The 15,398-nt window shown below is 42.1% G+C and overlaps 1 protein-coding gene across 6 annotated transcripts in view; it reads left to right on the top strand.

The window, feature by feature from the left end:
- The window catches only part of LOC115131621 (zinc finger protein 384-like), an 18,747-nt gene continuing 3,349 nt past the window's right edge, over positions 1 to 15,398 (top strand). The window contains exons 1-11 of one of the 6 annotated variants that reach the window (XM_029663469.2): positions 1 to 141; positions 1,421 to 1,488; positions 1,780 to 2,029; positions 2,239 to 2,361; positions 2,817 to 2,855; positions 8,376 to 8,527; positions 8,730 to 8,806; positions 8,986 to 9,210; positions 12,358 to 12,525; positions 13,051 to 13,129; positions 13,361 to 13,519. In XM_029663469.2, the coding sequence (XP_029519329.1) occupies positions 1,426 to 1,488; positions 1,780 to 2,029; positions 2,239 to 2,361; positions 2,817 to 2,855; positions 8,376 to 8,527; positions 8,730 to 8,806; positions 8,986 to 9,210; positions 12,358 to 12,525; positions 13,051 to 13,129; positions 13,361 to 13,519 (1,335 nt within the window). In that variant the 5' untranslated portion in view covers positions 1 to 141; positions 1,421 to 1,425. Of the gene's footprint in view, positions 142 to 248; positions 1,489 to 1,779; positions 2,030 to 2,238; positions 2,362 to 2,816; positions 2,856 to 8,375; positions 8,528 to 8,729; positions 8,807 to 8,985; positions 9,211 to 10,797; positions 11,016 to 12,357; positions 12,526 to 13,050; positions 13,130 to 13,360; positions 13,520 to 15,398 lie in introns of those variants that run through there. The other 5 variants (XR_010464337.1, XM_029663467.2, XM_029663471.2 and 2 more) reach the window with 5 other exon arrangements.

Consider the following 15,398-nt stretch of genomic DNA (forward strand, 5'->3'; position numbering starts at 1 on the left):
GCAGACCCACAAGAGGGAAAAAGAAAAAAAATCTAGTGGAAAAAAATCGGCGAATCTGAGGGTTCGGGCGGATTTGGACTGAGTTTCCGAACTGTCCCGACCCGCGGGACCCCCGGGGTTGAGAGGGAATCGACAACACCGGTAATTAACATCGAGTTATTACTCTATCGTTAATTATTTCTGTATGACAGAGCAGCTCATAGGAGCTGCTGCTTTCCTCTATCTGGACAGCCGGAAGTCTGCATGAAGCTGCGTCTCGCACAGGGGCATTGGCGTCGACGTTTTTTTCTGTGTTTTTTTTATTCGTGAGGTTTTTTTTGTTTTTTTATTTTCTCAGTGTGACGAACAGGGAGAGGGATGGAGGCTTAAGGGGTTGTGGCATTGTTGTTTTCAAGCGGGAGTTTATTTGTTTATTGTCGACTTTAAAAATAGGCCGCATAGTAGCAAGCTAGCTAACAAAAGCTGAAATTAATGGAGGCAAGTTAGCTAGCCAGCTAACCTCAAGGAGCTAGCTAGCTTCTACGTTAACTAACTAGCTCAGATTTCACTCCTCTGTTGTTGCTAGATAATTAACTCGCTAGATAACATCAATAGCAGTCTATCAAGCTTGCCACCAGACATTTAGCTGAAAGAAAGGGTAGGCGAGTGTTTTATTGTAACGTTAGGTGACGGTCGGCGGCTATCCCGTTGGCTGGCAAGCTGTCTTGTGTGTGTGTGCCCTGGCCTGGGATAGGACATACTATAACTTGACAGAACTTAATGTTCCACTTCAGAATGGTTTGCAGACACCTCTCTGTTGCTGGTGTATTGAGTTACAAATCTACAATAAATAACTTCCACTGTTCTACACCTACTAGCTGGATGATTTTCAATGACAGACTTGACATTCATTGTTCCTTAAAATGTATAGTGCCCACTCCATGCATGGCATATTTACATATTTCTGTTAAATATTCTATTATGTATGCAATATAATGTATCCCTCATTTTTTGTTATCTCATCTGTAGACTGTTATAAGTTTAAGTAGCCATTGATGAAACATACTTTCTTGTACACCCCCACTACTGTGCTCTGCATGCATTTACTTGTATGTGAACAATAACATGCCATTTACAATCCTGACCAACAGCAACACTCTCTGTCCGGGGGCCACGGACTCTTACATACAATATGGCTCACCCTTTTTTTAATCTTAGTTAAATTATTGGCAGTGGGAAAAATGCATACCAGTGAAGAAAAAACATTTGTATCATTCAACGTTCCCCATTCCCTTGAGGAAAAATCTTTCTTTTACTCAACTTCTTGGATATGCTTAGCAGTTGCAAGAGACCAAGAACTTTTGCCAGACATCAGTTGAGATGGGCATGGTCTCATTTGAGCGAGCAGGTGTTTATAAGTCATGTTGCTTTTCAATTACAGAAATAATGGAAGATTCCCATTTCAACTCATCATACTTTTGGTCTCCCGTTCCTACAGTACAAGGACAGGTAGAAACCTTATTACTGGACCTTATCTTGAATTGTACATAATACATTTTAGTTGGCACTATTAATGAGCTTACACCTTAGGTGAGGATGGAAAAACATACAATTTACTGTAATTCATGTGTAAGTAACAAAACAATGAGCCTCCCTAAATGATAACTTCTACCCCTCTCTCCCACTTCCCTTATCAACCTCTACCACCTCTACTTATTTCCTTTTGGCATCTCACCCATTCTCTCTATTGCCTGTCTTTCCCTCCTCTCCTTTCCTATCCACCTTCCCCCTCCACTATAGATTGAAAATGCCATGTTCCTGAACAAGATGAAGGAGCAGTTGAGTCCAGACAATAAGGGTTCTCCATCGTTCCCTCACTCCTCGCACTATCCCACCGCCGTGCTCACCATGGACGCTGGAGGCCGGGTGGTGCCCAAACAGGAAGGTGGAGGCGTCCAATTGAACGCCATAGGTGGGCACCTGCACCAGCCGCACACCTCACAGAATATCACGGTGGTGCCCGTCCAGTCCACGGGCATCATGACGGCAGGTGAGAAGACGAAACACCAGTGTCCGTTTGTCTGGCGATCCTCTGTGGTTGTTCTATGTGTATCTTTTCCCTGTTTCTGTCTGGCTTAATCATGTTATAGTGATGTCTGTCAAACGTTCTCTGTATTTCATTGGGTGTCTAGTGTGTGCCTCAGCTCTCTCTTGGAGGGGCGTGGTGCAGTCAGGTCACAGTCTCTCTCTCCCTCTTAGCGGGGCTAGTGATAACCACTCCCCAAGGCACCCTGGTCTCTCAACCCACCTCCACACAATCTTTTGTGTCCGGACCCCCTGCCACCACCATGATAGTGTCCTCACTGCACCCCACAAACACAGGTAAAATCTCCACCCCGTTCCCCCAAATCTGTTTACCTTTCCCCTCCACATTGTGATAGGTTGTGTGCCTGAGCAGCTTGCAAACCTGTCCTGGCTTATCAACAACCGTAGCAGACTCACTGGCACACACTCACATACACACATACTGTACATTCATTGGAGCATTAAAAAAATATGGTTGATATGGGCTTGCCCAGCAAGGGGGGCACCACGTTCTAAAGTCTTTTAGACTCAACACTCACAGAGATGCACTTACACACACACACACACAGTAACACACTCATTGCTGCTTGAGCTAACCCCTGCAACGCGTTGCCAGCAGCCAGCAGCCAACCACTAACCCATGACCTGATCCAGCCCCCCCACCCCCACCCTCTGCGGTGTGAGCGAGAGGGATCGAGCCGGGTAGTGAGCTCCGTGTGTTGAGTGTGTTCTCTTCTCTCGGTTTCTGTCAGAGAGCAGCCAGCACTCCTCTCTCTACTTCTACAGCCACAGTGAGTACCCACCTCCATCTCCCCTCCACCCTGCCCCACCTAGCTGACTACTCCCTCCCCATATGCCATCAACCATCCCTACTGCTTAGCAGCAAAGCCCTGCAACATTAGCCCATGTTCAGTCTTGTGGTTGTGTTGTGTTTACTTGCACTCTGAACTGTTTGATTGCTGGTTTGGATGTGCAGTTGAGTTGCTTTCTAGATTACTTGTCTGCGTGGAGATACTGTAAGGCAGGGGTTCCCATTAAAAATGGTGATGTAATCAACAGCCAATGTTTACTTTTTTAAATTGGTGTTATGACCGTTTCTTACAAATCAGTCTGACAGTACTTTTGACAGTATGTTTGAAGTGACTGAAATGCATATAAAAACACGGCATCTTGTTTACGTTCTTTATTGTAACCACAATGTCACAAATAATTTGTATCTACCTTTACAATTACTTTTAGAGTTTGGGATTAATTTGATTAATATTATGGTGTTTCTATTCCAAGGAAAACTAAAATCCCTTTGGGTTTCCGTTAGGATTGAAGGAAAATATGGCGCTGTACAACGTGACGGTCGGGAGTACAGTACTGGGCTATTTAGCTAAAGAATCCAGTGTCCTGCGGCACGCGGGAGACTGGGGTTTAATTCCCCGACGGGGAGGAAGGAATAGGCTGTCCTTGTAAAGAATAATTTGTTCTTAACTGACTTGCCTAGTTAAATAACGTTACACTAAGAGCATAACATGTCTACACCCTAATTTTCTAATTCTAGTCTAACCAATACTCAAACGGAGATTCAGTGAAAATAAAAATCTAATCGATTTATCAAGACCAGTCCCCATGCTTGTCTCAGAGCAGCGTGGAACAGTGCTAAAATAGTTGTAGGCTATTGCTTCTAACTTCAATATGCTCTTTAAATAAATAAGACCTACACTAGTGAGACTCATGTCACCTACAGTAGGCCTACAGTATATTGAAAAATATGACGGGACTCTCCGCCAATAATTACATATAGAGGATTGGGGGATATTTCTGTAATTAAGTGATATTTATTCCCATAGTACTTCATTATGGATCCAAAACTAAATAAACATCGGCATTTTGAAAGAGGTTTTTATCATTATTTTTATTAACGAAAGCATAAAGATGCCATTATTAGTTACATTGTTTTAGTTTGAACGTGCAGACTGGCACTAAGAACAGAACAGCGGGAACGCTTCCCTAGTCAGCTCCATTATTAGTGCAATGCCACCTAAATATTTTGGAGATGATTTCATTTTCAAATAACGTGAAATGAGTGAGAAAAAGGCCATTCTTGAACAGGGGGTGAGACATTGTTACTAATTTGTAAATAAAGCCAGTTTGTTATTTAGAATAATTTATTTCTGTTTTTGAAGAAAAAACTCAAACCTACTGTCATCTCATGGGACTCCCAGTCGAGGCCAGCACGGATATTGAACCAGCATCTGTAGCAACACAGCTTGCACTCCTATGAAGTGTTGCACCACTCAGGTACTGTACAACGTGACTGGTCGGGAGTGGCCTACAGTACTACTTTAAGAGCAAAATAATCATAATAAAATAATAAAAACCTTAGTGTACCAACCGTTTTAGTAAGTAATACTGAAGTCGTGCTCAATTATCAGTTTCTATTTAGGCTTATGTCGCCCTTGCACTGGTCAGGAGCAATGAAGTGGTGACGCAGGGTACCGTACTAAACCACAAATTACCTTTACGTCCCGCGGTGTAAGCTCACAACTTTTAATGGAGGAACCACGGTACGTCTTGTGTTTCAGTGATGGGGTCATATGTTGTAGCTTAAATCATTCAAAAGATAGAGCCACAATTGTAGGAAGAAAACAGAAACCACTCTGTTTATTACAACCGCATCTAGCGGCTATCGGAGGTTACTGACGTAACCCCAGTTCTATGAACCAAGTGCAGTTTCTTTCAGAGTTTCTTTCGCCACACCATTTTCAAATCAGGCGACCCCCTAGTTTGGGAAACGCTGCTGAAAGGCCTGTTATAAGCTGCAAAGAAAATGTCTTGGATGTTAAGTTTTACTGGACTTAAGCTCACACTATAAATCTCACAACATATTATGAAGATGATCAGATCTGCGACCTATTGATGGTCTAGTAGAGTTATCTGAGTGTGTAACTCCAAAAATGATATCTGAAAGTCTAGGAATATTATCTGATGCACATCCACTAATGGTCCAAGCAAGTTATCTGGAGGACCAATGGAGTGATCTGGAGTACGCCGCCATGTTCTCTGGTGGTGCTATTCCATTCATGAATGTGATCATCCAAAGATTGATGAAAACCATTGTCCTGGATTAATGTCCAAAATATATAAACTACAGTATCTGGCCCATTCAAAAAGCAAAATCAATTTTGTTTAGTTGTGTAACTGTGCAATGCTGTCAAAATAGGCAGTTGAGTGTAAACTAATATTTTTGCAGCGATGAAGTCTATCAGGTATTTCAGTATATGGCTGTTGTGACTTTACTTTCATTAATCTGATGACTGTTATTTATCGAATCAACTAACTATGTTTAATTGTTACCCGATTTAAATTAATCATGTAACAATTAACTCATTAGGAATTTGGGGCACCACGAGAGTGGTTGTTTAAAGAGTTACCATCTCCCGAATTAAACTCTAAAGGTCTTTACCTATCAAAACCATAAAACAGTCAACGTATTAATCATAACCTCATATCATCATTCTTCTTTGAAGACAAGCTAGCCAGGGGTGGCAGGTAGCCTAGGGGTTAGAGCGTTGGGACAGTAAGGTTGCTGGATCGAATCTCCGAGCTGACAAGGTAAGAATCGGTTATTCGGCCCCTGAACAAGGCAGTTAACCCACTCTTCCCGGTAGGCCATCATTGTAAATAAGTATTTGTTCTTAACTGACTTGCCTAGTTAAATAAAGGTTAAATAAGAAACTAATTCTGAACAGTCGTAACCTCCTGCATCTGCAAAACCCCAGCCTTACTTATGATTCGGTACTACACAAATTGGTTTAATTATCATTAAGTTAGCTGGTAAATAAATAACACAGGATAAACATACACACTTACTACATTAGGAAGGGCCCCTAGCGGACTGACACAACCTATGGTGGCTTGTTACAAAGGAGATGGAAGGGAGGGGGAGAGAGAGAAAGAGACACTTAATTGTTAATACATTTTAGGAACTACTCTCACAGTAATCATATACTTTGCACACCAACTGCGGCCCGTTTGGTGTAAGAAATCATGAATGTATTTACATGTGAATGCCTTCGTTTGCCGTTTATCTCTCTGTCTGAACCAGGCCTCCTTAGGAAGGGTGTTGGGCTTTTCCTCTGCACGCTTGTAAGGCTCTGATTGTCCAAAAGGTGTTTCTCTGTTCTCTCATTTTCTCCTGAAGTTTCTTTGAAGATAGGCTAGCCAGCCGTGCTGTGATGAGAGTAGCGCACTATGGTGATTTGACAGAATAGTCCCACTTAAATTCACTTTCGAAGAGATTTTACTTCGGACAGCTAATCAGCCGTACCAGTGATTGTCTGGAAGGTGACGTTATTGTTTCAACCTCGTGTTGAGATTCAGTGTTCAAACCACTTTAGATGTGGGTTGCAACACCTGGTCTTTCCTGGACTAAATGTTAATTTCTTTACTAATCCTTTTATGAACTCATGACGAAAGGGATGGTTCTGTCAAGCTGACATGCTATTTGACCTCACTCGGGGTGTGGCTACTTACTGTGCAAAGTTTATTCGAGATAAATTATCTCTTATGGCTCCTAAAATCACATTCCTATCTTAACAAAAATACAATAATCGTTTTTCATATTTCATATACAAAGTAGAGGATGGAGACTTCGTACATGTAGTGTACCGTAATTTCCGGACTATAAGCCACTACTTTATTCCCACACTTTGAACCTCGCGGTTTATACAATGACGTTGTTAATTTATGGATTTTTCCCGCTTTCACAAGATTCATGCCGCCAAAAAACTGAGCACCGTCACATAATGTGACGTAAATCGAGCGCGCTCAAACTTCCCATCATTCTGATTACGGTAGTAATTTTGACACCCTCATCATGGCAAAGACACGGAGAAATGCATATGATGCAGCTTTCCAGTTGAAGGCGATAAATCTGGCTGTTGGAAAAGGAAATCGAGCTGCTGCATGGGAGCTTGGCCTTAATGAGTCGATGATAAGACGTTGGAAACAGCAGCGTGAGGAACTGACTCAGTGCAGAAAGACAACAAAAGCTTTCAGAGGGAAGAAAAGCAGATGGCCCAAAGTATTTGCAGCCACTCGACATCAGTGTAAATCGTGCATTTAAGGTGGCGCTCCTTGTTCAGTGGGAGGCTTGGATGACAAGTGGGGAGAAATCCTTCACTAAAACGGGCCGCAGGCGAAGAGCATCTTATGGTCAAGTCTGCCAGTGGGTCCTGACAGCGTGGAGCATTGTCAAAAAATCCACTATCATCAACGGGTTTCGAAAGGCTGGACTGCTGCGTGTTGAAGGGGCAGCATGAGCTCAGCGGGGTATTTGCCTCCGGATGAAAGTGACGAGAGCGATAATGAAAACGATCCAACATCGGATGAAGCAATTCTGAGGCTATTCAACTCCGACACCGAAGGAGATGACTTCAGTGGTTTCAGTGCACAGGAGGAGGAAGATAGTGACCAATGACTTTCTTGATAGGCTACTGTTTTCATTTTTGTTACAAGCCGTGTTTCGTTAAAGCCTATTTATTTTTGTTACAAGCCGTGTTTCGTTTAAAGGCTGTGTAAAGTTCATTTGTTTCAATGTACCGGTAGGCACCTGCGGCTTATAGACATGTGCGGCTTATTTATGTACAAAATACATATTTTTTAATAATTCAGTGGGTGCGGTTTATATTCAGGTGCGCTTAATAGTCCAGCAATTACGGTATATACTTTTCAAGTTACAGTATTTCCTTTATAACCTTTTTAATGACATCACAAAATAACAACCCATATGACATTATTATTCTTTAGATTATCTCTGACCATTCCACACGTTCTATGTTAGAAATATTGTTCCAGTATTCGCTTTAGAACGTGTTAAGAGTTTCAGCGGGAAAACGGTCTCTGGAGACAAATTAACATTCCTGTGTGAATTTTGGAGAGGGAGACTCTAGATCTCCTCTCCTTTAATTTACAACAGGGTGTGAGGTGTCAACCATCCACCAGCTCCCTTCTCCCCCCTCTGTGGTTACTGTCATCCCTTGCCAATCTGATATGACTCATTCGGATCCTCACAGGACAGTCATGACATGGGTGAAGAGATTAAAATGCCTCAGTGTTTTGGGGTTATATACCACTCACACGTTGTTGCTTTCACCATTGCATACCAGGCGACACCGTTTTGGATGATACTCACCAAGAAGAGGCCCAAGGGATATGTAGTGTGGTGTTTGGTGTCTTTTAATCAAAGCTGTATCCCCCCCGTTCTCTCCCCTTCCCTCTATCCTTCCTTTCCCCACCCCGTTTTTTTGCACCCGTTTCAGGCAAGAAAGAGGATTTGGTCATCCCTCCTGCTGTCATGCCAACGCCCGGGAAGCGGGGCAGGAAGAAGAAGTCAATGATGCCGAGGGCGGGCGCCACCCTCCCCCCAGGAAGTGATGCGTTGATTCTGGCACACCTGGCTGCTGGGGGACAGGTGATTGAGAGTCTAAGGGATGTCACATAAGAACTAAGCCTCTACAGAAATTATGTTGAGTATTATGTTGTGTTTAGATCAACTCCCCAGTCAATCCAATCCATAGTGATAAAATAGGTTAAGACTACATAATGTAGTGTCATTATTTCAGGATTAGTGAAGCAAAGTGTTGTTTATAAAAACAAATATTGTTTGTTTACAGCACCACACTGCCGACCATTATGACTTATCAAATGATGAGGATGAGCATGGGAACAAAGATGGGACCAAATCATACAGGTAGATTAGAGACTTTGTGCTTACATACTTTTTACCCCTTAACTCTCACAATTTGTTACCCAAGTTGACCCTGTAATGTATTCCCCATTCAACGTATCCCTGTGTCTATACAGTATCTCTGTTCTTCTTGTTTTCTCTCCATTTCCACCACCTGCCACTCTCTCATACCCATATTCCAGGTGCCGGATGTGTGCGGTGACGTTCTTCAGCAAGTCGGACATGCAGATCCACGCCAAGTCTCACACGGAGGCCAAGCCGCACAAGTGCCCCCACTGCTCCAAGTCGTTCGCCAATTCCAGCTACCTGTCCCAGCACATCCGCATCCACAGCGGGGCCAAGCCCTACACCTGCTCCTACTGCCAGAAAACATTCAGGCAGCTCAGTCACTTACAGCAGCACACACGGTACTGCTGCCTCCCTGGCGTGTGTGAGTGTGTGTGTGATGATTGATTTCAGGGAATAGGTGTGTGACTGCAGAGTATAGACTGTCACACAAGAATGAAGGGCTGGTAGTAAAGACTATCACTACAAATTCAGGGATATTGATACCAATGTACCTTTCCACATTTGGCTTTGGATTTGACCATTACAATATGAGTAACTACTCTGCATTAGATACATGGGTTTTTATTTTGACAATGCAAATAATACATTATTATCCCCAAGAATACTGATTTAAAAACGTCTTATTGTACTTCATCTATGACTGCAGATTTAGAATAAACAAGCCCAATAGTTATATTTCTGGTGACGTGTGAAAAAGCAGCACCACCTTTTTCCTCTCTTGTCGAAATGTCACCACTTTTCTAAGCAGAGTGTGTGCTGTTTGACATGTTTTTTCTTGCCAAATTGCTTTTTGTGAAATTTGATGAATTTGTTCAGTTTATGTCCTTGTTTCTGTTGATTTCTTTGCGTGTGCCCTCTTCATTTTGTGGTATCCATCTTTTCTTCCTATCTCATCCTTATCCCTCATTTGACTTTTCTGACTGTCTGCTTCCCCGCTCTCGGTTCCACATGTTCACTTACAGTACCAGTCAAAAGTTTGGATACACCTCATTCCAGGGGTTTTCTTTATTTTTACTATTTTCTACATTGTAGAATAATAGTGAAGATATCAAAATGATGAAATAACACATATGGATTCATTTAGCAACCAAATAAGTGTTAAACAAGTTCTTCAAAGTAGCCTAACTTTGCCTTGATGACAGCTTTGCACACTCTTGGCATTCTCTAAACCAGCTTGAGGTAGGAGTGGTATACATAAGATATTTGGTAAAATACCAAGTCTATATTATGGCAAGAACAGCTAAAATAAGCAAAGAGAAATGACAGTCCATCATTACTTTAAGACAAGAAGATCAGTCAATCTGGAAAATGTCAAGAACTTTGAACGTTTCTTCAAGTGCAGTCGCAAAAACCATCGCTATGTTGAAACTGACTCTCATGAGGACCACTACAGGAAAGGAAGACCCAGAGTTACCTCTGTTGCAGAGGATAAGTTCATTAGTGTTGACTGCACCTCAGATTGTAGCCCAACTAAATGCTTCACAGAGTTCAAGTAACAAGCACATCTCAACATCACCTATTCAGAGAGACTGTGTGAATCAGGTCCTCATGGTCAAACTGCTGCAAAGAAACCACTACTAAAGGACACCAATAAGTAGAAGAGTATTGCTTGGGCCAAGAAATGGGAGCAATGGACATTAGACCGGTGGAAATTTGGTCTGGAGTCCAAATTGGAGATTTTTGGTTCCAACCGCTGTGTCTTTGTGAAACGCGGTGTGGGTGAACAGATGATCTCTGCATGTGTATTTTCCACCATAAAGCATGGAGGAGGTGTTATGGTATGGAGATGCTTTGCTGGTAACACTGTCTGTGATTTATTTAGAATTCAAGGCACACTTAACCAGCATGGCAACCACAGCATTCTGCAGCGATATGCCATCCCATCTGGTTTGGGCTTAGTAGGACTATGATTTGTTTTTCAACAGGACAATGACCCAACACACCTCCAGGCTGTGTAAGGGCTATTTGACCAAGAAGGAGAGTGGTGGAGTGCTGCATCAGATGATCTGGCCTCCACAATCCCCCGACCTCAACCAAATTGTGATGGTTTGGGATGAGTCGGACCGCAGAGTGAAGGAAAAGCAGCCAACAAGTGCTCAGCATATGTGGGAACTCCTTCAAGACTGTTGGAAAAGCATTCCAGGTGAAGCTTGTTGAGAGAATGCCAAGAGTGCAAAGCAGTCATCATTGCAAAATATTTTTTGATTCATTTAACACTTTTTTGATTACTACATGATTCCATATGTGTTATTTCATAGTTTTGATGTCTTCACTATTATTTTACCATGTAGGAAATAGTCAAAATAAATAAAACCTTAGATTGAGTAGGTGTGACCAAATTTTTGACTGGTACTGTACATACAAGCAGGAACATATGGAAGACAGTGATACCGTATATAACCATTACCAAGGACGTAGACAAAGCTTTTTGACACAACATTCAGTGCTAGGTTAAAAACAAAATGTGTAGGGGAGGTCAAAAAGCACAGTTCAGGCTTCAAGTGTAGTACAGATTGAGTGCCGTGGTTGTATTCAAGAGAGATCACAATAAGTGTATGCGTTGTTTGCTATCTTGGAGGCTATAGTTTTTATGTGTAGTTTGCAGATTTTTGGGGGAATTAAAGTTCCTTATGTTATTGACAAACACAATCTGAAAAAGTAGTTTTTATGCGTTTGGTAAACTAGAAATAATAGAGGTCCAAGCAACACCACATTTGATCTGAAGAGGGGTTAACTTCTTTGAAAGTGACAGATTGCATTCTTCCTTTTAGATGGCTGGAGAACCATAGCAAAGTCTAATAAGTCACGTGCATCTTTGGGGAAAGGATGTCATTTTGGGTAAACTATCCCTGAAAGAGCGTCATAACGTAAATGTTTTTATTTCAGACAAATAATATGGCTCTATCTGTACATTTAGATATCCAAAGACTACATCTTTCCATATCGAGTTCTTCATTTTATTTGGATGGCTTTCCCTGACACTTTCAGTTCTATCTGTGCACCATCTCTTCAACCAGTCTTTGGTTTCTTGAATGTTTGAGGAATTAAATAAATTGCTTTTCCCTTCCTCCCACCCTCACTGTTCTGTTAGAATAAAGTGCTCCCTTTGCCTTCTCTATTGCATTTCCTCCCTCACATGCCCCTCACAGTTTTTTTGCCTTATGTTTCAAGAGAAAGGTGAGCACATGCCTTCACTCAAATGTCTAAGTTGTAGGCCTCTGTAGAATTACCACACAATATCGTTAGCACACCATAGGTGGAGAGAGAGAGAGAAAGGAAAGGGGGACTGCCTGCTGTCTGTTTTCGTACTGTGTTTTGCAACTCAGACACAGCAACAACGAAAAAGTGCACACTGTCAATCAAACTGCTCTAAACTTGATTTGGGGTGATTTGATTATGATTTGATCTCAGGATAATTTGTCGCTGATTTGATACATTATAAATCTCTCTCTTTTTCTCTCTCCATCTCCCCACCCCCTTGTTAGAAACCACACTGAGGGCAAACCGCACAAGTGTCCCCACTGCTCCAAATCGTTCTCCAACTCCAGCTACCTTGCCCAGCACATCCGCATCCACAGCGGGTCCAAGCCCTACACCTGCTCCTTCTGCCAGAAAACATTCAGGCAGCTCAGTCACTTACAGCAACACCACAGGTAAACACTACTAAACAGGGATAGTGGGCAGTCACGTCATCACACACCCTCTCTAGTTCCATCTACTCCTCTTTTTTTTGCTTTTTTCTCTCTTTCCTTCTCAATCGTTGTCTCATTCTTTTATCTTCTTGCTCAATTTCAAAACAACCCACAGAGTTATTTAATAAAGTGTTTAGGATAAATTGATGTGATTACAAGTCTCATTAAAGTTTGCTACATTTTCTAGCTCCTCCCTCATGTCAGCATCAGTTTGGACATGAGGCTGTTGCCAATATACGTATCCCTTACACTTTGACATCTGAATGGACTGGTTGGATTTACCAGTAAGTATTATGGTGGAAACTCTATCTATGAGAGGCCGTCAAGAAAGACCATTAGTTAGTGTGGTTGATTTGGGATTGGATCTCTCTCTTTCCATCTTTCCTGTCAGTTCCTTGGAGTGAGTGACACTGTAATGAAAGTAGTCAGGCTACTGGGGTTTTCGGGGAGCTGTAGTTCATTACAGACTGTGTTTCACTTCCATAGGATCCACACGGGGGATCGACCTTACAAGTGTATCCATCCTGGCTGTGAGAAAGCATTCACTCAGCTGTCCAACTTACAGGTAGGCAGGACTTCTACATCCAATTCACAAGTCCAATAGATCTCAAATTTGGACAATAATCATCTCAAGTTCAATTTATTTGGTTGTAAGTTTCTCATAGCAAAAATGCACTTATCTTTAAATGAACTATGTACAGTTAATACCATAAGCATAATGATATGATGTAGGCATGATAACGTTATAGTCACAATAATCATAATGTATTAACTCTTACATTGCTGCTTACCCCAGTCTCACCGCCGGCAGCACAACAAAGACAAGCCGTATAAGTGCCACAACTGTAACCGCGGTTACACAGATGCGGCCAGTCTGGAGGTGCACCTGACCACTCACACGGTCAAACACGCCAAGCTTTACTCCTGTGGCCTGTGCAACCGCGCCTACACCTCGGTACGCCTGCCAATCACCCTAAAACCTCTACCTCCTCCTCAACTACATGAAGTCCCACCCCTTTTACAAGAGTCACACCCACTTTTGCTTTCTAGATGCGGGGCCTCCCCACTTGTGAGGGGCCTGGTGAATGAAAGTGGTGTTCAGCAATGTCATATTTTAGGGGAGGGGCTAGAGCATTGTGAGGGTGGAGATTAATTCATTGTATGTACTTCTTTCAGTAACTGCAATATTAGATTACTTGAAGGACTACAGTACTTCAGGTTACTGTAAGTTGGTTGGTAGTGAAAACAGTTGAACAACCAGTAGAAGAGTAGATGAACAAGTACACGCAGTAGTTTGGCTTGATGGTAACCTATAGTGTTGTATAGTACTGTACAGATAGGCGTTTGGCTATGTAGTTAAAAACACTGCCCCCCCCTCTACTGTAGTTTATATACGCTTGGCCCATATTTCCTTCCAGTAATTTGCATAGACTACAAATGACTGAGTTTGTATGTACAGTTGAAGTCGAAGTTTACATACACCCTAGCCAAATACATTTAAACTCAGTTTTCACAATTCCTGACATTTAATCCTAGTAACAATTCCCTGTTTTAGGTCAGTTGGGATCACCACTTCATTTTAAGAATGTGAAATATCAGAATAATAGTAGAGAGAATGATTTATTTCAGCTTTTATTTCTTTCATCACATTCTCAGTGGGTCAGAAGTTTACATACACTCAATGATGTATTTGGTAGCATTGCCTTTAAATTGTTTAACTTGGGTCAAATGTTTTGGGTAGCCTTCCACAAGCTTCGCACATTAGGTTGGGTGAGTTTTGTCCCATTCCTCCTGACAGAGCTGGTGTAATGGAGTCAGGTTTGTAGGCCTCCTTGCTCGCACACGCTTTTTCAGTTCTGCCCACAAATTTTCTATAGGATTGAGATCAGGGCTTTGTGATGGCCACTCCAATACCTTGACTTTGTTGTCCATTTTGCCACAACTTTGGAAGTATGCTTTGGGTCATTGTCCATTTGGAAGACCCATTTGCGACCAAGCTTCAACTTCCTGACTGATGTCTTGAGATGTTGCTTCAATATATCCACATAATTTTTGTTCCTTATTATGTCATCTATTTTGTGAAGTGCACCATTCCCTCCTGCAGCAAAGCACCCCCACAACATGATGCTGCCACCCCCGTGCTTCACGGTTGGGATGGTGTTCTTTGGCTTGCAAGCCTCCCCCTTTTTCCTCCAAACATAACGATGGTCATTATGGCTAAACAGTTATATTTTTGTTTCATCAGACCAGAGGACATTTCTCCAAAAAGTACGATCTTTGTCCCCATGTGCAGTTGCAAACCGTAGTCTGGCTTTTTTATGGCAGTTTTGGAGCAGTGGCTTATTTCTTGCTCAGCGGCCTTTCAGGTTATATCGATATAGGACTCTTTTTACTGCGGATATAGATACTTTTATACCTGTTTCCTCCGTAGCATCTTCACAAGATCCTTTGCTGTTGTTCTGGGATTGATTTGCACTTTTTGCACCAAAGTACGTTCATCTCTAGGAGACAGAAAGCATCTCCTTCCTGAGCTGTATGACGGCTGTGTGGTCCCATGGTGTTTATACTTGCGTGTTATTGCTTATACAGATGAATGTGGTACGTTTAGGTGTTTGGAAATTGCTACCAAGGATGAACCAGATTTGTGGAGGTCACAATTTTCTTTCTGAGGTCTTGGCTTCACTTTCTTTTGATTTTCCCATGATGTCAAGCAAAGAGGCACTGAGTTTGAAGGTAGGCCTTGAAATACATCCACAGGTACACCTCCAATTGACTCAAATTATGTCAATTAGCCTATTAGAAGCTTCTAAAGCCATGACATCATTTTCTGGAAT

The sequence above is a fragment of the Oncorhynchus nerka genome, linkage group LG7 (genome assembly GCF_034236695.1).
Source record: "Oncorhynchus nerka isolate Pitt River linkage group LG7, Oner_Uvic_2.0, whole genome shotgun sequence".
Lineage (NCBI taxonomy): Eukaryota > Metazoa > Chordata > Actinopteri > Salmoniformes > Salmonidae > Oncorhynchus > Oncorhynchus nerka.